Source organism: Phaethon aethereus (genome assembly GCF_964289735.1).
Source record: "Phaethon aethereus genome assembly, chromosome: 21".
Classification (NCBI taxonomy): Eukaryota; Metazoa; Chordata; class Aves; order Phaethontiformes; family Phaethontidae; genus Phaethon; species Phaethon aethereus.
The window spans coordinates 2,463,736-2,490,934 of NC_138597.1; the positions used below are offsets into that span (position 1 = coordinate 2,463,736).

The following is a 27,199-nucleotide window of genomic DNA, read 5'->3' on the forward strand; positions in this document are numbered from 1 at the left end:
GCAGAAAACAGTCAACAAAAAGTATATAGATTGAATTCATTGATTGGTAAGCAGATGTATAACCTCTGCTTATAGTGTTAAGTCGGGTCAGCCCACAACCTAGCAAAGAAACCTAGAAGCTAAAAAGTTAGTTCATGAAAGGAGAAGGATTAATTTGATTCTCTCCCAAGACAGAAGGCCTTTTGGCATCAGTCCTGACAGCAAAGCAAATCTGCAGGAACGCCTCTTGATAAACGCATGGATAGAAGCAAGTCTCCAAAACAAAAGATACAAACTCATTTCCTTTTCAGTTTTCACCACCTTCAAAGTTCCTTGGATTGATTTGAACTCTAGATGTTAAGTGCACACTCTGCAGGATGTTTTGTACTGGATGTCTGCAAAGGTCATACAACTCATTGGATCCAAAATATTCCAAGCTCTGTTTGCAAAATAATATGTTCTACAGCCAAATGGAACCATCAACACACTACTCTAGGTGCAGAGAATCCCTGTAGAGACTTTAACAGACACCAACACATCTTCATTATATTTATACGTTCAGTCACAGACTTACCTGCAAGGCAGGGGACTGAAGATCTGACGTCACCAAGGAATGGTTGAAGTGATACAGTGCAGCAGCAAACTCCTCATCTGACGTGCCTGCGAGACAGGGATCAAGCCATTTGCTACCATTGCTCTCCCACCTTTAAAATTTCCACATGAAACTAAGAAAATATACACCTATATATCCTACGGTCTATGTTCTCTAACAGAGAAGTTCTGCTCACTCACCCTTAAGCCCGTCCTTATCCACTTCTTTGATGATGCTAGCTAGTGTAGCCATGTGTTGCTCCGAGAGAGACACACTCAGGTAGTTGCGAATGAAGTTATTCCTGGAGTTCAGCATAGAAGAAGTGATAAAATTCAAAATATTTGAAGCTAGGCTCAAAAACTGGAAGAAAAAAAAAAAAGAAACACACTATAGCAGCAACAAAAGCAGAAGGACTGTAAGACAACATTATACAAAAACTAAACCACCAGCAAAATAAATCAAGTCCCCTAACTCCACTCCTGGCAGAGGAGTACAGGTTTACTCATCACAGTCCAGCTCACTGCACTCGGTATTCTATATCTGGACCGATTTTAGAATTCTCTACAAAGGTTGCAAGTCTCTAACTTCTCGACTGCAGTATTTATTTTTGTCTTTACCCAACGGAGTTGGGGCTAAATGCATTCTATCAGCAAGTCATTTCACTTATAGCTCTGCCCTCATTTTCCCCCTCCATCTGTAACCAAAATAGATATTCTCTTCAGTCTTTGCTTCCCTGGCAGAAACAAATAGAGTGATATTCCATGTAACAGAAGAGTAGATTCTCTTTCTTCAAAGCCAAGACACTCATCGATTATGTATCAGCAGTGTATTTAAAATACCTGACATCTATCATCTTGTCCATCAACATCGCTAGCCACTGGCAAGTAAATAACATTACAGCACATCAGTTATTCCACTAAGCCTGAAGACCTTCCCATACCAATTCTGGATCTTTGCGGCTGGCCAGGATGTTCCCATTCTCCCCGGTAGTCTGTTTGTTAGGGCTTTTCACCCTAGGCGAGCTCTCCAAAGGCGGTGGTGGAGGCGGGGGTGGTGGGGCCACTTTCTCTTTGCTTGGAGAGATTGTCTCTTCAAACCATTGCCCTAGGATTGGTTCGCTGTCATCATCTAACACAGGAGGCAGGAAAAACAAAAGCATACTATTATAAGCAAATACCTTATGCAAACTACTCAGCTAAGAAAAGGCCTGACAAAGAGTTTCAGCGAGCAGAATTAAGGCGTGTGCCATCTTCATTTTTCCTTTCAAAATCACAAGGCTAAGCACTTTTACAGAAATCCAGCAGGAGTTTAGAAGAAGAAATTATTTCCACTCTCCTCTTAAGCAAATACTGCCAAAACCCAGGCACTCTGGCTTCAGTTTACATAAAAGAGTACAGTCAGCATTACTTCTGCCAAACAGATCTTACAAACTGTTTCATATTTTCAGCATTACATGTCATTCCAGTCCAAGAAGGCAACAACCCAGTAGTCAGGTTTCCACTAAATCTGACAGACAGCGTAAAATACTGACTTAAAGTTGCTCGCTGCAAACTCTATTACCTTGGCTGCTGTCCTCCTCAGTGCTGCTAAAATCATCCTCGTAGTAAGTATTAGAATCAGTGGAGGCACTTGCATCACTGCTCATGGAGCCCTTCCTCTGACGCTGCAAGACACAAGCCTTGAGAAGAACAGCGGAACAAGTTAAATTTTAGGATTATGAAGGATAAGAATTTGAAAACAAGAGTAAGTTCCTAATGCATTTTAATTTTGTTCTGGCAACTTTGTCACAAATAATTTATTAACAGTTTTGCAAGGCTTTTCCCCTTTAAGTTGTATTAAAAAATTACACAGGATGGTTGAAAACAAATAACCTATGCCAAGCTTGTAAGCAACACTTCAAGTAACAGCTCTAACATAAAAGCATCCATTTTGATTACAGTCTTTTCATCTTCTCACTAATCTCACAAACACGACTGAGCTTACAGAAAAATTTTATTAGAACAAGTTTGTCAGATTTACATCTCTGAAAAGAGGAAAGAGAGAGGCCCGAGTTGACAGCTTCTGAAGGAAGAATTCTAAATTCTTCTTAGCATAGTCACTGTTTGTAAAGTGAGAATTGTCCATGCAGATGACACTTAGCAGGAGCAGCTCAGCTATAGAAGTTCTCTAGCTGTATGCGAGTTCCTACCTTTCTGTAGGAAGTAGATAGCAAAGTCAGCAGCAAATTAGTGAGTGGTACAGAATCTATCAGCCGCTGAATTCTCTGGATGGATGTGCTTTGAGCCATGATATCCAGCACTGCTGGTGGACCATCACTCTCCCAGCCCTGCAGGACGGCATTGAGAAGAGAATTTAAAGTGTGTTTCAGTGCAGAAGGCAAGATGTTTCACAAGAATGTACATGCTATCTACATACCTTGTGTAACGCCTCCACTTGCAGATCTTGAAAGAGCGACGACAGCAATTTGATAGCATGATTTGCTAGCACCACTGACAGAACACCAAACCCTTGATGCCTACAAAAACAAAGGGTACAATGTAACTTTGGGGGAAATATAGGTATGTAAAAAACTGAGTGAAGTGACTGCTTTGCTAAACTGAAGACAACTTCTTTTAAAGAATCAAGACTTGAATTATGAGACAAAATTTCAAGAAACCAACAAGAGGCTGTCGTAGTTGCTTGCTCGGCACAGTTAGGTATGTGGACAATGATTACTTCAGTAGGGTATTTACATACCCTTTCCCAGGTCCTAGTTTGGGAGACCCAACGCCCTCCTTAGTACGAGCAATAATGTCTCTGACACGAAGAGCAGCCAATGGATCTTTCTCCTTTCCCTTATCAGCCAAGGCCGTGGGGCTGAGGTTCAAGATGAGGAAGAGGCTGTTTAGCAAACACCAAGCTCCGAGCAGCTGGAAGTTCTGATAATGCTATCATCCCAAAAGTGAAGGGAGGGGGAAGAAAAAAAAAGCATTAAAAAGACAAAATAGTGTCAATCCAAATGCCAAAATATACCAGCACAAAAACAGTGAAAAAACTTCCCAAGATGCAAATCTTACCTCACCCCCTGCACGGCGTGAATTGCTGATGGCTTGCCCAATCATTTCATAGATTTCAAGCTGCAAAGAAATCCAAAACCATGGAAATGTTTAAAGTGCTCCACTGGGCAATAATAAACCACCAGACATATGTTTAAAACTCCAAGTACAACTGTATATTGCCCTCTACAATTAGCCACCCCATTACTTCCTTTATCAGCGAGTCCAATGACTAAAAATAAGAGATATGTATTGCAATCCAAATAAATCCAAATTCTATGTGCTTCACTTGCCGAGAATGAAAGCAACAAACACTCTCTGGTTTACTTACACATTTCTGTACAATAGTAGCAGCATCATTTTCATAATCTTCTTCTTTGGAACTTGTTGACCCAGTTCGTACCTGTTGAGTGCTACCCACATGTAGGATGGCCATGCAAGTTGCCACACTCACACCTGATTGAAAACAAGTGGAAGTAACATTCTTATTAAGAGCCAGTCTTGGGACTCAATGTTCCTACTCAGCACATTAAAACAATCAGTATCAAACATGTCTGTAAACTTGATGGAGCTGGGAATACTCAGTAATACAGCTGACATTAAAAAAAAAAAATCTTTCTGAAGTACCCCTAAAAGAGTCAATTTTTGTGCTACAGAAACACATGAGAACAATTAAAGAAGGAAATGTTTTACCATGTAATTCAATACCAGTTTTAAGGCTATCTTCATACTCAACTGCCACATCACTCTAAAAATCTTATCCATACCAATTAAACACTCAGGATTCTGGTGTATTTAAACCAATCCTGGGAAAAAAGGTTAATTTAGGGGCACAACCAATTATGCTGAAGCCATAAGCATTGCAAAAATATATTATGCTCTGAACTTAAAAAAAAAAAGAATTGAAATTACAGGCTATTAAGAAGATGTTGAGTCACTCAGTCTTTCTCTCAGATACTGACAAGAAAATTCACAGAATATATCAGAATTTCAGCATCACTGTAAGAACTTTGATATTAACCCAGTCACCATACTATGCAGTATGCTGCACAGCTTTCAAATTCATGAGAAATAAAGGTTACCTGGGGGCTGAGCCTCAAATGTGCAGGTAACAAAGCAGAGCAAAAGCGAGAGTGACTTAAAGCTCCAAAGAAAATACAGGAAATCCATTCACCTGCATAGAGACAGCTCAGAGCAAGAACAGTCACATCTTGGAGACGCGTGGGTGTCAGGGGCTCCAATACAGGCAGAGACAGGGTATCCAGTGCCATGGTCACATCTATTACCAGCGAATGAAATCTATAGTAACAACACATGTCAAGGTTCAGCAATGCAAGGTACACATCAGACAGCTCACGGGAGCAGCACAATAATTAATACTGCATATCTAAGAACAGTTATCTTCTCTCATACAGGGTACCCAGCATCTACCAAAGACGAGTGGTGACAGACAGACTCTTACCCATTGCGAACAGCAGTGGCATCTGCCACTGTGGCTGGCATAATAAAAAATGAGTTGGCTGACACTGCATCCTGAAATCGATTTATGTATCGCAAGAAGTATGGGAGGTTCAGGCACACTCTCAGCAGTTTTTCAGAGCCACCTACCAAACAAAAACAGCAGTGTTACTTTTACTGTTCCATGGGAGAGCTTCTAAGCAGAACAGATCTAACGGTCATCAATAATTGACTTAATTATTCTTTGTGGTGAGAAAGTATCATCAGAGATGAGGTAACAAGATAAAGACTAGTTAACAACACATAAACCAGATGGTGAAGTTTTCAGCCAGTAATCATCACAGGTGTCACAAAGCTCTCTGCACATGTTATGTGGCACATCAGGTCTAATTCACACCTGCTCAGTAATCTGTCCCATAGGCTATTTTATCCCATCCACCTTTCCTCCCCCCAGAAACAAACCTACTGCATACAAATACACCGAGCTCATCTCCTCTGCAATGAAGAAAACTACACTACAGCCACAACCTCCCTTGGTAACATGAGCATGCAATCAAGTGAATCCTTTAGGTCAGAAAGTTTCTTCCCATTCAGAGCTGCAAGGTGTAACACTGGAGAGACATTTGCTCTAGCCTTTTTTTTTTCCCCCCATGCTAGAAAGCTGATTCTCACCAAGTTCTTGTAGGCTGGCTACATTCTGAGCGATGAATATGCTTTTCGTCTTTGCTGCAGAGGTTTGATCTGTGGAAGCTTGATCCTCGCCCTCTCCTTCCACCTAAAAGGAAGCGCATACTAAATATATCATCCAAGCATTAAAAATATACAGTGTTGTCGTAAGTCTCTACACAGGAGCAAGGTGCATCAGCAGCAGAACGCAAAAGAGTGATGAATATCACTGAACATTAGCTTCCATGAAGCAACAAAGCTAGTATCGCCAACATAATGCAAACAGTACTTTCTCATTTGCCATTCATCAGCATGCAAGTTGGATTTACATATTTAAAAAAGGTTTTCTTTACACATATGTATTAAAAAACTACCATTTACTGCCCTCTGTCCTTCCCTGCACTAATGTTACTAATGCTAAAATTCAGACTGCTTCTATTCTAGGGCTGTTTGTTTACCTGTGTCTCTGGTGTGATAGATGGTGATGACGAGACTCTAGGGTTAAAGACTGATGTCAACTGATTGAGGAAGTTCATCTGCACTTCCTTCTGTCTTAGTTCTGGGCTCACCGGGGAGGCCAGCTCCTTCTGGTCCTCTACTGCAGGGGAAACAGCAAAACACCATTTGACACACCAAAACCATAGTATTTTCTATGCCTAGCTCAAGTCCCGCAGTGATATAACCATAAATTAAAACACCTACCATCAGAGAGAGTTTTGACAGTCTGAGGCAGCTTGGCCGATTTCATCATTGCCGTGAAGGTAATGATTTCAGTTCGATCCAGGCGGCTGCAGCCTGTGCACAGCCCTTTTATCAGTAGAATGAGGTGTTTCTACAAAGAAAAAGATATCAAGTACAATTTAAACTCTCTTGATTCCAATTATTCCTCGATGTCATTTATTCTAAGCAGCTGCATTAAGAGTACTGCAACTTCAGCTAGTAAGGCTACTGCAACTTCTCGAATCCACTCTGTTCTCATACCAACAATCGTGACAGCTTACTAGCTGCAGATAATTCAGGTTGCTAACACTGTCCCATGTGCTTGTTATGGAAAAGCATCTGGAAAAGCTCTCCCTCCTATGACACACTAAGCCTTAAAGCCGGCCCTATCAAAAGCTACACTATGTGAACACTTTTCACATGCCTTTCTCTTTGAAATAGATTTGAGCTCTTCCTAGAAGACTAAAATACAACTGGGGAAGAATCCATCCTTAAAAACTCAAGAAATGGGCAACAGAACAGTTTTGATCCAGGTTATTATACAAAACCAAATCAGACTATAGGAAACTGAAACAGATTTGAGATTAGCTTAAGCAAGGCTTCAAGCTACCTTTATTTTGGCTTGCTCACAAGCTGAAATTCTGAGAAAAGAATGCAGAGGAAAGATCCGGCAGCTATCAGTCTCTACCAAAGTGCCAGATCTTAAATATTTTAAGAACTTCAGTAATTTTGTCTTATGTAACATTAAAGCAAACATTTTGGAATTAGAGGCCAAAGTCTGCTTTTGCACTAAGGTTTGCCCACACGGTTGAGATCTGTGCTTACCTGTGAAACAGCACACGCTTCATCTGGGTTCTCAAGACGCAGCAGTGAGAATTCAATTAGGACTTTACAAGCAGCCGCCACTGATTGCAACTGGTTTCTCGGTACTGAAAAAAGCAGATGTTTACATGACTCAGTTTTTAAATAATTCAGTGTATGATGTTCTTAATGCTTTCAATAAAGCAGAATGCTATGCAACACGCACACATACACAGTCTATCAAGTCCAACACACAGATGCAATATAATTTCAGCCTCATTAAAACGTAACCCAAGAAATGTCAGTAAAACACAGATAATACCTTCTACTCAGACAAGGTTATTTAGATAGATACCATCGCTTCCCCAGCAACATTGAATACTGACAGAAGCATTGAAGAACATGAAACAAGTTGACCACAACCACTTTACTGCTGAAATTGCCAAACTGTGACACCCAAAATAATATAAACTATTTTGAGTCATGATGTTTTGATCATTAATTCCAACTTCATAACTGCTAAAGAACAATCTAAAAATCCTGAAAATGGATTTAAACACTTCATTTAACCAAAAATTATTTTCCCTAAATGAAGGCAGACCAATGAATAAGCAACCAAAGTGTCAATGCTGCACAAATGGCCAAATACTCCTACTGACAAGTCTCCCTTTCCATCTGAATTGGCATTTTACTAGTATAAAAGCCAGCAATGCCAGCCTCACATGCTCTGCCTTAATATCTGGGTGAGAGAGAGAGCGCTCAAGACAAATATCAAAAGGACAACAGTTCTAGTTTACTTTTACTATATCCTAGTCATACCACAAAAGCAACAGAAGCAAAGGATGGGGAACACTTACTTAGACCACACACAGTAGTGATGTAATGTGTTGAAAGTGCAACGAAGGAAGAGTAAAAAGGCTCATATTGTTTGTCGTGGTGCAGGATTTCAGATTCACTGCAATAGGAGAACAGGAGATATGTCAGTTGTATACAGCACAACAGCAGCACCACACAACACTCAGAATACATTATATCTATTAAAAGATGTAAGACAAGATCATTAAAATCACGTGCTCTGTCCAAATCAAAGCTTTGAGAACAGAATCCTCTCCCTTGTGTCCCACCTCTTGTGTCCTCAGGACTGAGTCCTCCAGCAGCAGACAGACCATGGCATAGCATCACTATCCACATAGTAAACTTAAGGAAATAATTCCAATACTGCAAATGTTTCTCCTCTATACCATCTTTAACAATTGGCTCTCCCAGCTAGAGATCCATTAATCTTTAAGTTATTCTAAACTCAGATGCTCATAAAGTTTGGACTGTTTGTTCTGCTAACGCTAGGAAGGGTTTGCCAGGACTGGAGTACAGGCATTCCCTTTCTGTCAAGGCACGGAGTCAAGCGGAGTTTGTGCAATTCTGCAAAACAGAAGGATCAAAACAGGCAATTGCATAATAACAACAAATACACAACAGCAGTGTCTGCAACAAGCTGGGGAGTAAAGACTTTTGGCAGGTAACACACAGAGGAGAAAAATACATCCACTGTAATCAGCCTCATGGGTAGAGGCTGGCAATATCAGAGATCTGTATCATTCTGCCCCGCACACAAAGCTCAGAGCAAGTTAGAATGTAATGCAAACTCAAACCAAAAGTAAAAACTGTAAAGCAAAATATACATCAACACACTGAAAGTCAGGTCTCTCAGGTTTCTCAGTGAGGCTCACTGGCCACGGAGAGCGTCTATTTGCACTCAGAAATGACACGTTAAATAAAGGCCGCTGCAATAAAACGTCACGCCACATCCCATTTGCACAGAAACCTGAAGGCCACCACCTCGAGAACAGAAACAGCTCTGCCTCCATAGCTAGTTCTACCTTTAATTTTTCCTGTGGCAAAGCTAAGGGATGTGGATATCTGCCTATTAAATGCTTAAACTAATTTCTTTCACATTTTGATTCAGTGATGTGAATGACCAAGTCGGAAGAAGAGATTTTACACGTCAACTACATCAGCCACTTTTAACTTCACCTCTCGAAACACAGCCTTCTCCACCTCCGACAACAGCATTTACTTCTGGAGGGGAGGTGGGGAGCAGAGGGCATCAACGTACCATGGCACATTATACTCAACTAAAACGATGACTTCTCAAGTTTGGCAATGACTAGAGCTGCCGGGGAGTATGGCAAAACGAACCCATGTATTCCCTTCACCCACCTGCACACAACGACCCCAGCTTTGGCAGGGTGCGAGGAGGAAGAGGACACACTGTTCCCTGCTGACCTAGACAGTGCCCAATTTATGCCCAGTGACCTTCCCTTTTTCTATCCTAAGTCATCGTTTCCAGTCATAATGGGAGATGTGACTGAAGCAGAAGATACCGTAGAATGTATCACATCTTCCAGAAAAAATGAACAGAAAGACAGACTCAACAGCTTTGTAGCTTTGATTTCTTAGTTCTGAGGGGTTTTGCATTTAGTCTACCCAAGAAGCTGAAACAGCAAAGCAGCCGTTAGGAAGCGAGAGGCTTCCCTTGAAGATACTCAGCAGTGTAACACGACTGAGTTTCAAAGTCTTACCAGGCTTCACCTCACCATCTCCTGCCAGAAGGGCACCGAAGGCTAACGAGCCCAGAGACTGCACGTGCAAGAAGGTTCATGCTCTCTTATAGCCAGACTCCAATTTTGCTTATCTACCTCTTTATGCCTAACTATAAATGAGCTGTATCAGATGTATGCAACATATTTTAAGAGAACAAATGAGAACAATTTGGGAATAGAGTACAGGAGAAACTTGCAGCTCCTCAATTACCATTCTGCTGTATAGGTCAAGCTTTGCAAGACACAATACCCACAAGGTATAAGAACACAAAAGTGCGGAAACCAGAACAAGTCAGGAAATTTCATCCTGATTGGACAAAAAGAGTCTTGAGCTCTATCACAATAAGTCATGGACTTGTTAGGGTAGTGAAGAGTGGAAGGCATCTGTCAACTAATCGTCAAGTCCTTGCAAATAAACAGAAATAAAAAATAACAGCTTAATCTGTGACAAGCTGGAGTGTTATTTTGCATGCACAGTGAGATTTCATAATAACTTATGGCTATTGTACTGTGATTTATTGCTTAAATAACATTTGCTTCCTGGGGAAAACCATTACTTATGCTAAGCCAGAAGCCTTCGTGTCAATATTAAATATAACACATCAGCAACAAATACCACCTCCTTTCTCAGTTCTGCTTCCAAATCTTAAACAGGCCCAAAATAGACCCTTTATGTAAGGCAGCAGGCACAAAAGCAGCCTCCTCCTCGAAAAGGCACTGCAGCAGGTACAGGAGTTCCCTCTTTATTGAAAACTCTTCCCTGAGAACCAGCCTCATTTCACTGTCACAGACTTTGTAAACTGCTCCACTTGAATTGCATCTTTCCAAGTCAGCATTTTGATAATCTATGTCAAGTAAGAGGCCAAAATCTATCAATTCTTGAATATACAAGCTAACAGGGGAATTCCAGTAACTTGATGATGCTTAAACTTAAAAATTAAATATATAAGAGATAAGAAAAGGAGTTTATTAATTTATTTTGAAAAGAATAATGTTAGTGACTTTGCTGTCAATGCGCCACATTTATTTAACAGGAAATCCAGTCACTTTGTGGATGGTGTCAACCAACTGTCTCACTACAAGAGCTAACAATCATCTTCTAAAAATAAGTTGAACAGATAAAATGTTTTAGATTAGAAATCTAAAGATAGATTATTTGTTCAGCATAGAAAAGCATGGCTCCAAACACAAATAAGCTATCTTTTTCTCCTGTGCTTTGCCACATTGTGTCAAAGCACGAAATAAAAGATACCATCCTGCAAGACTCCACAGGCCTTGCGCTCGCATTAAATCCTGCTGGCTCTGAAACACAGTCAGCATCAGGCACACAACTGAAACCTCAGTGCAGTGCTACTTAAAGGCAACAAACTGCCACCTCAAGTGGAAAATGGAACCATCATTCTCACTGATGGAGGAAACAGACCTCTCCCAAAAGTCAACTGCATCCACTTAAGGGTTTCTATGATATTCTTCTGCCGAAACACTCCAATAATGAACAGGCACAGTGACAGTGGAGAACCACAAGGAAAAGTGAAGCTGCAATGGTCCCTATAAGGAAGATTAGCCAAAGAACTGCCCAAATCACGTAAATATCGAGTATATGCAGGTTTCTAGGGGAACCACTACTATGTGTATATAGGCACAGAACACTAATTTGAAGCATTTTGTACGCTCAGCCATTCTATATTAAGCAAAATACCACAAGGCTTTGTTTTATTATCTTCTTTAGCGCAGTGTTTATTTTTTGTTTCCTAACAACTTATTGTGGTCAGTCATATATCTGTAACCGAACATAATGTCGTGGCATTCATACCTAGCCTTTTAGGTCATAAAATAAGCTATAAGTTAAACGAAATAGCTCCAATGAGTACTTTCATGCCCTAAGTCCAAACTTTCTGGTTAAGAAAAAGCAGACTTGATTTGCTTCAGCTTCATTCCTCCTTAAAACACGAGCAGTATTTCACCAGCACAAATCCAAAAGGAAGTCACTGCCATACAACGACCCCCGCCATAAGTCTGTCACCAAAGGAGACAGACCAGGTGAGACAACAATTTTCACCGCCCGGCCTGCAAAAGCGTAACGCGCTTGAACAAAAGCGAAAACGCAAGAACAGTCCCGAAGCCTCTCCGCGGGGTAACTGTCAAAGGTGGTTTAGCTGTGGCCAAGCAGCAGCCAACGCGAACAGCCGGGCGTGCATCCTCATCCCCGCTTATTAGGTCCCAAGGGCACCTCCCCGACAGCCTCCCAGTCCCCAGGAAACCGGGAGGAGGCTGGGTGTGAGTAACTCCCCGGACGCTGCTCGGGGCTCCCTTTTTTCCCCGGCAGCCCCAGCAGGCGCTGGCCACCGTCCCAGTCCCGCCACCGTCCCCTGCCCAGCACCGCGCAGGGACGCTCCTCAGCCGCTCCCGTAGCCCCGCACCGGCTACCGCCAGAGGTACCCGCTCCCCCCAGCGCTACCTCCGAGGGGCTCCCCGCCGCCCGGCAGCCGGCCTGAGGCAACGACGCTGAGGGGAGGCAGGGCCAGGGCCGCACCCCCCCTCCCGACCCCAGACCCCGGCCCGGGCAGGTGAGCCCTCACCTCTCGATAACCGAGGCAAGCAGCTGCGGGAGCTCCTTCATCTCGAAGGCCGAGTAGGAGGCGGAGAGCAGCGGCCGCACCGCCACCTCCCAGCCCGGCTCCGCCGCGGCCCCCGCGCCGCCGCCCGCCGCCATCTTGCCGCTCCGCTGGGCGAGGGGGGGCCGCGGCGGCGGAGGGGACGGCGGGCCGGAAGTGCCTTCCCCCCCGCAACGCGCCGCGAGACAGGAAGCGATCCAAAGCCCACGCGTGCGTCGCGCCTCCCGATTGGAAGAGGTGGGGCCCGGCCCAGGCGCCTGCGCAGTAAATGAGTCAGCAACTTCGCTGGCGGCGCATGCGCTGTCAGCGTCTCTGGCGGCGGGCGGGGGGGGGGGGCGCGGCGGGGCGCATGCGCTATGGCGGTGCCGTGCCTGCGCCCTGCCCCCACCCTGCCCAGGCGGTCAGGGCTTCAATGAGCCCGAAAGATGGAAAAAACACTTACGGCTCCTCAGGACAGACTTTTATTGAGGCGATCTGCACACTGAGGAGGTGATTGATAGGACACAGTCTCTCACGGGGGCACAACTCGCTGCAAAACTCGGTTATGACAATTTAAATCCACGTACCAAGCGTTAACGGCCCTTATCCAGGGGGGAAAGGCTGCGAGGTTCTTTGCTCCTGAACCACAACACCTTAAACCCAGGGTTGTACACCAAATATGGGAGTGTTTTAGAAAAAGAACGGGAAGGAACTAGCATCGTCATCATAATAAATAAAGAACATGGAGAGGCTTTACATTCACATTCCTCCCACAGCCCTGCACTGTAATTAAGCGACACGATGAGGCCACTTCCCACCGACATCCACACAATTTCCAACCTTCTTCCTATCGAAATGACTCAACGTCGCCTCCTCTTCTCAGGCCTTGCATACAGTAGCCTCACACTTTACCAAGTCTAGCGTTCACATCACAGCAGCCAACAGCCCCTCAGTCCTCCTCTCGCCAAGACGTCAGTCGTGGCTGGCGCTGAGGAAGAGCCGAGAATCAAGAGGACACATGTCCTTAGCATTATCTTCACTAACATCGGGGAGATGACATGATGGCAGGGTTTAGGGCTTTAACAGAGGTTTGGAAGATTTCTTTTCTAGTCATTACAGACCACTGTCTCTTTTTCCATCTCTCTTCCATTTCTCACTAGGAGACACATAGGCAGCATATCATTTTGTTGCGTTAGCAGCTTTTCCTCCCAAATAGCATCCATTAGTCATACAAGCTGGAATTTCTAACCGAACCCAGCAGCAAAATACTGTGGGTGGCAGATCTTCAGCCAGTCCGAATCTCAGATACGTTCTCCAGCCTCAGCCTTCCCTTCACCTGCAGCCTTACCGCCAGGCACGGTTCAGCAGCTTCACCTGAGCAAGTCTCTTTGTGATCATAGTGGCAAAAACCAGCCCGAAGAGGACGCTGCTTATCAGCACGTAGTCATAGTCGTCTTTGAGGACATCAAACTGCTTCGATGGGTACACTCGGGTCTGGTAGATGTCCAGGCCATACGCAACAACCTAAAGAGATGAGATCTTGAGTTGGTAACGCAGCTTCCAGCAGAAAACCAGACACGTCAAAAATTATTGACTCAGGTCTATAGTTCCGATTAAAACAAGAAATGTTCAAGCAGCGAGCAGCCAGACGATCAGAAGTTACAGACCTCCCTGCCACAGCCTAAGGCATTACACTGCTCTACCCACAAACTCCACAGCTCTACATCGAATCTTCCGCCCTGTACTCACCAAACAAGTAGACTCTAGGCCGGAGGGGGCTGTATAAATCCCTCTCATTCGGGATATGGTTTGATTGTAGTTGATAAACCTCTCGGCATGGATCTGCACATCAGGGGAGTATGGAATCAGGTTCTCTTCTCTGAAAGGCATTTAAAGAGAAATCAAAACCCAATCAAACAGCACACAAAGGACATTGTCTGCTTTTCCTAGTCTGATCATCACAAGCTGACCTAAACCAGCAAATCTAGCAGCTTTTCGCAGTGCAGATTAATTTTTGCTGCAGGATGAAAATCAAACATGCCAGCTGGGTCAGACAACACTGCAGCAGCCTCCTTTTAGGCTTCGAAAGTTTGAAACCGTAAGTGTCATTCTAAAAACTTCAGAGTTACTCAGACTCCAACTTCTTAAAAGTGCAGACAACAGGCTGGTTTTGCTAACGATAAGACCTGCTGCGTTACAGACAAATTTATTCCATAATCACAGACTGACAACAAAGCAACCTCACTTAATTTCATGCAAGAATTGCCCTCAATCTGTCCAAGACACGTTGTTCTACTTCGCACTACCATATTATACACAAAACACATCCCTCTTCCAAGCTGCCCAGGAACAGCGGTTATCAGGCTTTCCTTACCTGCTTTGTTCTGTAGGGATCTCTGGGCGGCGAGGATCCAGCAGAGCCTTTGGAAGGGAGAGGATGGCCCCGGAGGGAAGCCCAACTATGCATTAAAAGAAATGCGTCTTAAAAATGGCCATTTCTGACAGCATTTTCCAACAGATAACATAAATGCCTTCTTGGTGCTTATCCTTGAACTTGCCAGGGAGTCCAGGGCAGGCCACAGGCAGGATTTTTGGCAGTAAACTGCATTTTGCTTGGTTTTCAGTGCAAAACTTGGCTTGTGCAGGTAGCATAAACACATCAGAACAGAGCATGTACTTACTGAGCAAGTGACGGCTGGTGATGCCACGCTCTGTGATGGTGGCCTCCATGGCACTGATAGCAGATGGGAAGATGTAAGATTGCTGGAGGACCTGAGGTAAAATTGGGCGGTCAAGGGAGCTGAAGGCTGTGGCATTGTATTGCTCTGTCCCCTCATACAGCTCCAGCACAGTGAACTCGTTCCGACGTGCCTTCGTGTTCCAATACTGGTACTGAAATAAGAAAAGATTTTTAGGAATATGTTGCAAGCAAAGTCAGTAATATAGAGGTAGCAGAAAATCACAGAGAATGGTCAAAAAGTCTTCTCCATACAGGTTCAGCAACTGCTCCTACCTCCCAAACATAAAGAACAAGATAAGAATAGCTTCTTACCACCACCCAGTTCTCTGAATGGACAATGTGGACAGGTCCCTTTGCTTTCTTCTGTACCGACGAGTGGATGATCCTGCCTGTGACTCCATCAATCAGATATATTCCAATGAAAGTGCGCTCATGATGCGTATCTGTGCTCTCTGTCACCACAGCAAGCAGGTTTGGATTCAAGGACTAGAGAAAAGAAAAAAAAACTGAGACTCCCTCTTTAGTGACACAGGCACCTCATTTATCTGCCTTTCACCTGGGACTAGGCATGTAATAAACTAAGTATCTTATTAGCACAAATCACCTGAAGAAATCAAGCAGCTATTTCCCCATCATAAGATGGGGTAAATATTTATAAAAGAAAACATTTTATAAAAGAAACCTCCAGCAAAATTAGCATCTTCGGCAGAGGGTTATGGACACTGATGCACATACAGAAAAAAAGGCACCACAGTGCAATTAATCTCAATGTAGTGCCTAGAAATGGTGCTGAGATCTTCCCATGACATAATGCATGGGGGGGGGGGGGGGGGGGGGGGGGAATCAATAAAAAGTTCCTACGGCACCTTATAGAGAACACTGCGGTCTCCCATCACACGGCCCTGGGAGTGCACATGCTCGTTGGACCTCTTCCCTTTCACAGTCACTATCCTCTGTACTTCAGTGGGTATGATCACCTCCCAGCTCTCCTCTGTTGTCAGGTCCTGCAAGAAAAAAAATTATGCAGGAGTTTTTATGTGGACTTCAAAAGACACCATCTCCACCATTAAGATGCAAGGAGCTTTCTCTGCTTTTGAATTTTAAAAGTTCTTAGACACATTTTGAAGCTAAACTGTTTCTATTCCAAGCAAAACTCTGTAAACCGAATGAAGAGATCTACCATTATCCAGGGGACATTTAGGGAAGTGACGTAACTTAGACCATAGTGAGTCTTCCATACCTTTTTTAGCCTGAATCCAGAGAGTTTTCCCTGCTCAGCATCAACTAGATAAAAAAAGATAGAATGGGCTATTTCTTCTAACTGGCGAAGGACATTTTTAGTTGCTGGGAAAGCTGTAACCTAGAAAATAAGAATTGAAACAGGTTAAAAACCAACAGACACATGAAATAAATAAATAAATAAAACAACCACAGAAAGTTTATTTCAAACATGTTTATCAGGATGAGGTACATCTCACCAGAATAACTTCATAGTTTTGTGTGAAATGTGGTTCAATGCTTTTTTTTTTTTAATCTTGTTCCAAAAGGGAGGGGAATAATTAACCAGAACATGAAGAAAACTGCCTCCAGGCAAAGCACTTTACCTTGTACTCATCATCAATCAAGAGTAGTACTTTGGCATAGTCTTGATCCATAATAGGCAGAAGCAAAGTCTGAAGAATTGGATGCTTCAAAACAGGGGGAGCTACTTGACTTCTCTTCCCAAAGATGGGGTTAAAGACATACAGAAAGCTCATTTTGGTTTCCTACAAAACAAACAAGATTCAAAACTTTTTCTAAGGCAGAAAAAAGAGCTGTTTCTCTACCGTTACTTGCTGCTGTCAATTCCACCTTCAAAATATTCTGTTTGGACACACATATACTCTACCCCACATTTCTCTATCCAAAACCATATCGTGGCATAACACAGTGTTCATGGCCTATCTATCACCTGCTAAAGCAGTATCAACACATAATAATGTCTCCTCCTCCCTCACATATGGAGTACAGAACATCCTGCAGCTAGCTATAGGACAGCCATTGTGTCCTAGCTAATGGAGACCACACATGACTTAATCTCACACAACCAAAGAAACTGGGTGAAATTATTTCTTGTGTTTCAACAAAACGCTTCAAAATGAGCATCCTTAGTTTTTTTAGGATTGTGTGTCTGCTTCCCTCCAGCTCTCAATATCCTCCTGTCCCCACATCAGTGATAACCAGATGATACCCAAAAAGATACTTTCTCCTGCCCTTTCAAAGGTTCAGTGGAGGGATAGAGGAAAGGGACTCACCTTGTCCTTAACAAGCAAGGTACACTGTGGAGGGTGTGGGAAATGGGCTGTTGTTCTTTGGACCATCAGCTTGAAGGAGGAGCCCGGTCTTACATTCCTGAGATACTGCTTCCACAGGATGGTGCCAGAACTGCTTTCAATACCAAAAAGCTGAGCAGAGAGACACAGTAAAGCCAAAGTTCAGAACTACACATTTCTCACATTCAAGCACTGCATCTTTCTTCGGAATATGACAAAGAAAAGTCTTAGTCGTCCTCCAAAGCTGCCACAAAACATGCTGTGCATCTTCTCATGACATTCTGCCCAAAGCCTGGCTAAAAACAGGGGTGGGAATTCAGAGCTGAGACTCTTCGCTACAGTCTAGAGACAGATTCCTACCCTGGCTTCCTCACCTTTCCCGAAGCGGTGACCATCACCATCATTTTCTGGAGGTTGAATTCATCTCTGGCCAAATTGTCAATGTTAATCTCATTTTTAATCTGGCTCCGGGGTTTCCTGGCATCATAGAACATCTTCCAAAGATGAGCGGTCCAGGCTTGCAGCAGGATAAGTTGGGAGGACAGCCGCTTCAGAAACATCCCCAGCAAACCATCTGCAAATAGGTCAACAGTGATTACAAGAGGGGAAAAAACATTATGGCCTCAGCCAGTAGAAGAAATGCTGCCATGCATGAATCTATGATGATTTTTTGCCTCTGCCTCCCACTCCAGAATAGCAGAGTTACAGTTATTATTTCTATCACAGACTCTGGCATTTACCAACCTTTTCCCACTTCACACTGGTATAGCTCAATCCAAAAGACACTCTGATCAACTGAGAGCAAACCTTCTTGCAGAGTACATAATCTCTTCCTTTGTATTCCTTCTTCCTCACTGGTACACTCACAGCAAGTGCCCACCTAAAGCTTACCCACCTATAAGGTCTAGATGTCTCCCTCTGCACTCATTACTCAGAGCAAGAGAAGCTCTTTAAGTAAAAAAAACCACTTAATTCTGCCTAATCAGGGTTTATATTTAGCTTCATGAAATAAGTGAAACACCAGGCTTCAACGATATTTCACCACTGAGGAAACCAAGCAGAAAGGAGATCAAGTTCCACTAGGAAGCATTAGAAAACACTGCATGCAGTCTGAGGTTACCTTGAATGGCTGCATCCAGGATAGCAAGAAAAAATAAAACAAAGCAAGAAACAAAAGCTATTGCGAACGAATCTTCCAGAAAGGGTCAAAGGGAAACATTTAGAAGAGATGGCCAAAATCCCTCCTACCACTACTGACTTTTTTTTAATATAACAACGTAATACACTCAAGTCATCTGCATTTGGCATTGGACTTCAAAAGTTTAGACAGAAATGGGTTTATTTCTGCTCATTTTAATTGCCATCAGTAGAAATTTGAATCCTAACTCTCAGCTCAGAGGAAAAAGATAGCAATAAATGCATTCAGAAAGAAAATCAAATTCACAAAGGTAATTCTGTTAAATCTCTGGCCTACCTGCTTTCTTTCCAAATTCTCCCTCCAACTCAGCCTGTGCACCTGTCAGAGGTAGATCTACCATCTCCAAGCTTACCACTTCTGCTAGTGACTCCTCTCTACTCCATACAACTTTTCCTGGAAAGAAATAAAAGTAGAATATTGGAAAAATCAACTTAATACCTGCGAATAGACTCACTCAGTACAGGAATATCTTCCAGTGGACCCTTCAAATGCAAATCACTGTTCTTAATGAAACGCAAAATAGTGTGTATCTATCCAGTACCATGCAATCAGCTTCATAAAAGCTTCATGAAAGACCAACACTTTATGCAACTGGAGCCACTTTTGGAAAAAAAACCCCACAGAATCAGTAAAACCATCTGGTGTTTTAAAACGGTTACAGTCATTAAGTCTATTTAACATAAGAGACACACATGGGAACACCTGGATTCCTTTTAAACCCTAGAAGATTCCTGGCATGAGATGGACTTTTAACCCGTACTAAAAATTAACATTTTTGCCATGAGAATCTTTTCTGAAGAAACTTTGAGGAAGATCTACAACAGGGCTTAAGACTCTCATCCTACAAAGAGTTTTGGAATCTGCAGAAACCCCACAAAATTCAAAGGCTCTGTCTGCACAAAGAACACTGCAGAAATGTCTTGTGAGGGTGAAAGTCTCCAGTACCTTTCATGGGACTCAGGACCGTTAAAATTACTTTTGCCAGTTTCCAAAGAAAGCAATGATAAAATATAATCACTTGGGAGTTTTCTTCTTGTCCTACAGTGACAAGGTGTGCACTGTTAAAAATGGAGTAGGTTAGCTGTTTGCCAGTTACCTGGCTGCTGGAGGAACATTAGCATGTGGTCTTCTGTTTGCACCAAGGCTCGATAGCCCACAGAGTCATCCTTCTTCAGGAAAACTTGGATGTATAGCTGGACAAAAGAGCAAGCAAAACAGTGAGGTTAATGATCACTCATCTCCTCGGATAAAACAGAACTCCTGGGTGAAACAAGAGCAACCAGTGTGATTATATGCAGTACTCTGGCACATCCACAGAACGCTTTTCACCTTGTCTGAAGGGCTTTACCAATCCTGCCAAATCAGGGTAGGGAGGGCATGGCAAGTCTGGTAAACCACAGGATTGAAATAATCTCTCCCTGCTCACCTGCTGTGGCTTGGCACCGCTCTGCTCCAGGTTAAAGGTAATTGTGGTATCCAGCAACCTTTGTCCAGTTTCAACCAGGTAGAGATTAATATTGTAGGTTTGATTGGAACAGGTTAAAGATTCCTGTAACAACAAGCAGAAAAAAATGCTGAGTTAAACATACATGCCACACCAAATTCTGCAAAAGGATTTTATATCAGTAAGAACGCAGGCTTCAAGATATTTTTAGATTATATGTATGGAGCTGCTACAAAATATCAGACCCCAAAAAGATGGTGTAACACCTTTTTCATTCTGTTCCTGTTCACAAAAGAATAAAATGGACTGTCAAAAATTTCTACTGTTCTTGGGAACAACTGCACTTTATACCTGCTTCTGGGAATCCTCCAGAGTACTTCCAGCATGAAGGCCATCAGAACTTCCAGGTTTCTGAAATGAGGATGAGAAGAGATAACATGGCTTCAGACCCCTTGAGTGTTAAAAAAAAAAAAAGTTTTTGAGTGCCTGACAGGCCTCAGCTTGATTCTGAAAACAGGCAGGAAACAGTTCTGTGCTATTCTACTCCTGATAAAAATGAAACCTTGCCAAGTTTGATATCCCTAAGAACTGAAATCCTCTACGGATCAGTAAAGCCAATTCCTAGGTTACGTGCCCGCAATACACAGGGCTGAAACAGGCTGCACACGGGACAGCATGCTTCACCAAGCCAGAGGTAGCCTTAACGAGATATATTCAAGACCTGCTTGCATTGCCATTGTCTTCATATGTCTAAGAAGTTAATTAAAACTTCCTCTTCCTCAGGTTACTACCCATCCCTGTGAAGGAAAACACTTGCAGAACCCACCCCCAGTGCATATCCATAATAGAGCTGTGCTGGTTACGTAGTACAGGCAAATTGTGCTAACCAGTTCACTCCTGCAGGTCAGGACAGCAGCCACAGTTTTCTCCCCTGTTGTTGCAAAACTCACCAGAGCTGCCTGAAAAGAAAAAAACAGTAGGAAATCATAAATCAAACAAGAAAAACCCCAAACTCCACCAAAAACTACCTGTGCAACAAATTAAGCCACACTGGAATTAAAAACAGAGGATCTTTCACAGCCAAATTTTAGATGTCATTGTCTCACCAAATAAAAAAAAATTATCTAAGACTGATAATACTTCTCATAAAGATGGAAACAGTTGACCTGCCACAGGCTTTTGAACCATTATGTCCAGTGTTACTGCAGTTTTTAAACCTTGTTTGCTTTTCAAAAACCTCTCAGCTGGCCTAACAAAAGTACTGCTGCACCACTGGCCACTTAGACCTCAAAACCAGGAAACCACCCCCACGCTGACAGTTGCTGGCAACAAAGCATACATACACTGATGTCCGGAAATATTTCAGCAGCTAGTATAAATGAAATCAAATTATTTTCAAGTGCTGCAGCCAAGAGCACAATTGAAATGAGAAGCTCAGCAGTCTGTTCAAAATGCTTAGTACAAGGGTATTCATTTATTTTAAAGAATTTCACGCTGTAGTTGGCCCTCTCACTTGACTGTATTTATCTTGGTTACCTGATGGAAGTCCCGAAGGTGGCTGAGCAGCCCATGTTTGTACTGCAGCAAAGAGAAGTGGCTCGGAGACAGCTGCAGGAAAAACTGAGTCCGTGAAGCACTGATTACGTTGGGTTGAGTGGCCAATATCCTGGGCTGGAAGCCATCAGCAAACTCCAGGTCCAGTGACTGTGAAAGGGAGACAAGCGTATGTGTTCATGAGAACTTTTTCTTCACCGAAACTAATATCTTCATTTTATTAGCAGTAATATAAGCTTTATGAAGAGGTTCCCCATGTCAGGATAAAGAGAGCAGAAGCAAGGAGGCCTAGGCTCCTACTGGAGCAACACTCTGGAAACATCAATCCAGAAGGAATTATTAGACAGACACAATATAGAGTTTTCTCTGCCTTCCCCCAATTTATGGATCATGCTCCTCCCCACAGATCTTTAATCATTCTGTAGTTTACCAACAGGAGAACCCTCTACGCTGCCAGGCTCAGTCAGGCACCAAACCAGTTGGACAAACGAATGCCATACAACGCTCTTTGAGCACTTCTCACCTGCAGTGGGATCTGCTTCATCTCCTGCTCCATCTCCAAGGAGCAAACATAGAGCGAATGCGTGTCCACATCCATGCACACCAGCACTGCCTCCCCCACCACACTGCAGGCGCCGTTTAAGCTCTTCAACCACGGGGCCGCTACTCTGCCCTGCCAAGTGAGACATAAACAAAGAGATTAAATTGTCAATAGCGTAAAACCTTCAAAGAACCAACTTGGACACAACCAAAAATTTAAGTCAGAATTATTTTTACCCATAACCCTGGGAGAAACTATCAGCCTGAGATTTCCAGGATGTTCTTGACTAATACCTGCAAGTCTAATTAAAGTTTTGCTTTCAGGGAATTCAGCAGTGAAATCCATTTATTGGCCCACAGATTATGCCATGGTGAAAGGGAAGTTTATCCATACTACAACAACAATGAATTACTCTGCCATCTAGTTGGAAGTGCATTTGTTAACATCAAATTCAATATTTTGGATCCATAATAAAGCACTACCTGTTTTGTAATTTCTCCATCTTCTACGCTGAACGTTAAAATGTTCAAGTGGCTCTGGGGAACGATTCCAAGCACGTGGATCACTCCAGTGCCATGGGAATACAACAACTGGTACTGAGTACTCTCACTGCAAGAGAAGCAGCAACCGTGAAGCATCATCTTCTCACGACACTGTTTTCAGATATTTTCAAAAGCATAAGGCAAGTACAGCATCCTCTCCTCTCCAAGGCAAAAGGCTCCCTACCAGAAGTTACACTTCTACTAAAAAATATTTTCTTGCCTTTCTGGTAAGTGTTCTACCCATTTCTGGTGCCCGTTGGAAAGGTAGTGAAGAGAGATGGCTGCCTTCTTCAGGACTGCCACATATTTCACCACGTCCTGTAGCCCCACCAAACTAGCCACCTGGAAACTAAGCACAGGTCAGAGACAACAAGTTAGAAGATTATTTTCTTCTAGCAAAAAACGAACAAACAAATCATTCTGACCTTCTTCAAACATTTAACATCAGTCCTGAAGTACAATTTATAGCCCACTTCTTCTATCCTTGCTGATTTCAACAGAGAGCATTAGGCTGGAACCCAAACACCCCAAACCAGATGCAGGTTTAACATGTTGTATATTTGAAGAGAAACTCCATTTACAAAAAAAATTTATATCTCTTTCTCTTAATGGTTTGCTAAGAAATAGAAATAGCATTAGATATAACTGCAAGGTTTAAGCATTCCTAAAGAACTCAGCCAAATACTGCTTTGGAAACCTATATCTTAGGTTTCCCTTATAATGCAAGTTCAGACACAGTCAACAACCCCCTTCTTTCTCCCTAGACCAGCATTACAAGGGGAAAGACACACTGCAAACACAAAACTGTACCTGCCAGTGTCCAGTGACGTCTCCCAGTTCAACCCTCCGATGTTGGTCTCCCAGGAACGCAGAATACGTCCAGCATTGGACACAGTGATGGCATCTGCCCAGGAAATTAAGAAAAGGAGATGAACGCAGAACTTGCATCCCACCACAGATCAAGAAGACAATCAGTTCTGGCAAGTTCAACGTGTGGTCTTAACATGTGGTTGAGACCCCATGTGCAAGGACAACTGCTAACCCCAGCACACCATCTGCATGTTCTCCTTACCCTGCCCATGGATCAGCATCGCATCTATTGCTCCTTCGAGGCTCCCCTTGTCTACATGGCGCCACACTGAAAGAAATAAAGTTAAGTGAGAACACGGTTTGTTCTCCTGAATGCATTTATTATTATTTTTAAACGTCAGCTCTTTATAACAAGTTTATGCAGAGAACTGTTTTCTGCCTGCCCTAAGCAACGGTTTTTGAACTGCCAGCTGAACCCTCTCAGTATGACAAAGTGGTACCACCAAACTTAATTTAACAGTACAAAAACATAGCGCAACTTCGTTGACACGTTAGCCCCAGCATAACAGGCGTATTCCCCACAACAAAAGCCCGTTTCACTCACAGATTTCACCGCTCCTGGAGTTCAGGGCAGCCACGACGTTCTTCTCAGTCGCCACGATGAGCTTCTTCGAACCCTGCGAGGCCTCCAAGGAAGCAAACTTGAGCTTCCCCACGTACTGCTGCCTCCTGCGAGAGGAAACGCGGGTGGAGGTGAGACGGGACAACGGGGCGCCTCGCTGAGGGGGCGGGAGGGGAAGGCCCGACGGACGGCTGCAGCAGGAGGCAGCACAGCGGGCGCAGGGCCTGCTTGCCGGAGAAGGATCCCGACGCGGCGGGGACGCCCTGGCTTTCCCCCAGCACTCACCAGTCGAACTTTCCCACTTGATCCTCGTAGACGGCGGCCGCCAGCGGCAGCAGCAGCACCCACAGCCCCGCCGCCATGGCAGCGGCCGGCCGCGATCCCGGCGTCGAGGGGGCCTTACCGCCGCGAGGCCGGCCGCGCCGCCGCCTGCGCGGAAACCCCACGTGAGCACCGCCGGGTGGACGCAGGCAGCGCACGGGGCAGCCCGCGGGCGTTCCCAGCAGCCCGCGCAGCGCCGAGGGGGCCTCGAAGCACGGCGGTGCCGCCATGCCGAAGTCCAAGCGGGATCGCAAAGGTGAGTGCCCCGACCCTCGTTTTTCCCCTCCGCTTTTCCGTCCTTATCCCCGCACTAACGCGCCCGTCTCCGCTCCCCACAGTTTCCCTAACGCGAACGCCCAGGAAGGGGTTGGAGGCCAAGCAGGCGCTCATCACTGAGGTGAGTGCGGCCCGGCCCGGCCCGGCGCGCTGCCGCGGTCCCTCTCTCCTGGCTAACCGCTGTCTTACAGCTGCGGCGATGCGTGGACACCTACAAGTATATCTTCATCTTCTCCGTTGCCAACATGAGAAACAACAAGCTGAAGGACGTCCGGAACGCCTGGAAACACAGCAGGTGAGCCAGGGCAGCAGCGGGGGGCGATGCGAGGTGTGAGCGTAGCCTGGGAGCTGACAGCTGCCTCCTCCTCTTCCTCCCGCTGCCCCAGGATCTTCTTCGGGAAGAACAAAGTCATGATGGTGGCGCTGGGACGCGAGCCGAGCAACGAGTACAAGGAGAATCTGCACAAGGTAGGGGCTGGGGTTTTTTCTGTCTGTACTAAAGCTTCGCCTCATGTGTGGTCGCTGCGTTATGGAGTAATGTTGAGGGATGACAGAGCTTCCTTGGGCCACCTTTCTGCAGGTGTTTTAATTTAATCCATCCTTATCGCTGCACAAAAGCTCTGTTGTTAGCAGAGCTTTTGTAGCTGTGCAGGACGTAACCCTAGAAGACAAGCCCGAGGGTGCTGCCCCAGTCCCACAGATGACTTCTTTCTTTCAGGTCAGCAAACACCTGAGAGGTGAAGTTGGTCTCCTCTTCACTAACCGCACCAAAGACGAGGTGGACGAGTAAGTACGCGTGTGTGGCAGCTGTGGTTTTGAAATGCAGGTCAGCCTTTTTACCACTCGACTACTTCACTTGTTGATGTTTCTCTTAAAGCAGTGATGATCTCGTGAGGCTTTTCTGTGCTTGCCTTTCTCTGCCATCCCTGCAACATCAGGGAAGAAGTTGCGGCAGGCTCTGCTGTAATCCCTTAGCACAAGGGATGTTCTTTCCGCAGCTAAAGCTCCCGTTACCCATATCTGTCTCAGGTGGTTCTCCAAATTCAAAGAGATGGACTTCGCCCGCGCAGGGAACAAGGCGACGTATGCGGTGAGCCTGGACACGGGGCCCTTGGAGCAGTTCCCCCACTCCATGGAGCCTCAGTTACGGCAGCTGGGATTGCCAACAGCGTTAAAGAAAGGTACGTGAAGCATCCGCAGAAGGCAAGCTTCGTTTTTCATCTGCGCAGATGAGATCTTTTAAGGAGAACGTCAAATAATCGAGTAGAATTTAGTTTTTGAAAATTTGCAGTGGACAACTTTCTCCTTATATTCTTCTTGTGCCATTCTTCCCAAACTGATGCCAAAGGATGAGTGAAACAACCAGCTTTCTACAAGACACTGTCCTTTTTCAGTGGGAACAACTAGGCCTAGCCTAACCCAGCACCTTGGCATCCTGTTCAGAAACCAGATGTGGGGGTTTTTAGAAGTTTATGTCACCCAGCTTCTTGGGGTGTACAAATGTTTGCATGGAAAGGCATAGCTACAAAGTTTGAGAAAGTTTTAGCTCTGCACTCCGCACATTTTGGTGGTCTTATCCAGTATTTGTGAGCCTAGTTCAAGAGCTTTTGTTCCTGCAGGAGTGGTGACGCTACTTTCAGATTATGAAGTCTGCAAAGAAGGGGACGTTCTCACCCCTGAACAAGCCCGTGTCCTGGTGAGTATCATTGTAGCACAGAGTCTGCACCAGCCCCCATTTCCCCTGATACCAAATAATCAACCGTTCAGTTTAATTCCGCTGAAGTGTGTGAGTTCTCAGACAAAGGTGAGCAGTACTTCTGGGTTTCACTCAGTGGGGTGCAGCAAACATCCTTATGCATTCCTAATGTGAGTGCTAAAACTGCAGCAATCATTTTGGCTCCTGCTTTGTTGCAGTTCCCATCTGGAAGCGTTATTTACCATAAGCGTTTTTGCTAGGCTGGACACAAAGACAATAAAGCAGGAATGACAGATTTGTGTCCTTTCCTAGAAACTCTTTGGCTATGAGATGGCGGAGTTTAAAGTCACCATCAAATTTCTGTGGAATTCTGAGACGGGAGACTTCCAGAAGCTTGTGGGAGACACAGCGGAGGAGGAGGAAGAGGAGGATGACAAATGATGACAGCAATGAGGACTAGCAGCAGTAGAACAAGACATTTCTACTCTATTTCAGAGACAAAAAGAGGAAGGTGTTTCCCTTCCCTGTTTGCACCCCGAGGACAGGGACGATCAGCTCAAATATGCTGCTCATAAAAGATGACCTAATTATGCTTTTTTTAATATAAATCTATATGTACACTTCAGATGGTTGTTGCTGCTGCCTGTTACTCTTTGACTACCCCAGATCTGAGGAAATGCCACCTCAAACATGAAAGC

At 44.2% G+C, this 27,199-nt stretch overlaps 3 protein-coding genes across 4 annotated transcripts in view; 1 reads left to right on the forward strand and 2 right to left on the reverse strand.

The window, feature by feature from the left end:
• Positions 1-12,564, reverse strand: part of UBR4 (ubiquitin protein ligase E3 component n-recognin 4) — a gene marked incomplete at its 5' end in the record, with an annotated part of 78,499 nt that extends 65,935 nt beyond the window's left edge. The window contains 17 exons of the mRNA XM_082009450.1: positions 554-639; positions 772-931; positions 1,512-1,699; positions 2,132-2,249; positions 2,760-2,897; positions 2,987-3,086; positions 3,308-3,498; positions 3,628-3,687; positions 3,938-4,062; positions 4,781-4,905; positions 5,069-5,210; positions 5,737-5,839; positions 6,189-6,328; positions 6,433-6,562; positions 7,276-7,379; positions 8,109-8,206; positions 12,431-12,564. Of these exons, the coding sequence (XP_081865576.1) occupies positions 554-639; positions 772-931; positions 1,512-1,699; positions 2,132-2,249; positions 2,760-2,897; positions 2,987-3,086; positions 3,308-3,498; positions 3,628-3,687; positions 3,938-4,062; positions 4,781-4,905; positions 5,069-5,210; positions 5,737-5,839; positions 6,189-6,328; positions 6,433-6,562; positions 7,276-7,379; positions 8,109-8,206; positions 12,431-12,564 (2,142 nt within the window). The remainder of the gene's footprint in view (positions 1-553; positions 640-771; positions 932-1,511; positions 1,700-2,131; positions 2,250-2,759; positions 2,898-2,986; positions 3,087-3,307; positions 3,499-3,627; positions 3,688-3,937; positions 4,063-4,780; positions 4,906-5,068; positions 5,211-5,736; positions 5,840-6,188; positions 6,329-6,432; positions 6,563-7,275; positions 7,380-8,108; positions 8,207-12,430) is intronic.
• Positions 12,565-13,789: 1,225 nt separating this feature from the next.
• Positions 13,790-24,570, reverse strand: EMC1 (ER membrane protein complex subunit 1; the record flags this gene model as incomplete). 2 transcript variants are annotated; one of them, XM_082009267.1, is made up of 23 exons in its annotated part: positions 13,790-13,969; positions 14,195-14,324; positions 14,820-14,904; positions 15,127-15,337; positions 15,498-15,671; positions 16,052-16,189; positions 16,426-16,545; positions 16,790-16,951; positions 17,480-17,629; positions 17,872-18,071; positions 18,972-19,088; positions 19,792-19,888; positions 20,122-20,244; positions 20,491-20,550; positions 21,027-21,098; positions 21,676-21,843; positions 22,217-22,366; positions 22,717-22,843; positions 22,997-23,125; positions 23,587-23,680; positions 23,849-23,914; positions 24,191-24,315; positions 24,494-24,570. In XM_082009267.1, the coding sequence occupies 23 exons, from the start codon at positions 24,568-24,570 to the stop codon at positions 13,790-13,792; spliced, it is 2,955 nt and encodes a 984-aa protein (XP_081865393.1). The 2 variants fall into 2 exon arrangements, with proteins under 2 accessions (XP_081865393.1, XP_081865394.1); XM_082009268.1 differs by lacking the exon at positions 20,491-20,550.
• Positions 24,571-24,757: 187 nt separating this feature from the next.
• MRTO4 (MRT4 homolog, ribosome maturation factor) lies at positions 24,758-26,942 on the forward strand (the record flags this gene model as incomplete). The annotated part of the gene is made up of 8 exons (XM_082009393.1): positions 24,758-24,785; positions 24,868-24,926; positions 24,997-25,100; positions 25,192-25,273; positions 25,524-25,591; positions 25,835-25,986; positions 26,425-26,501; positions 26,814-26,942. The coding sequence occupies 8 exons, from the start codon at positions 24,758-24,760 to the stop codon at positions 26,940-26,942; spliced, it is 699 nt and encodes a 232-aa protein (XP_081865519.1).
• Between the last annotated feature and the right edge of the window lie 257 nt (positions 26,943-27,199).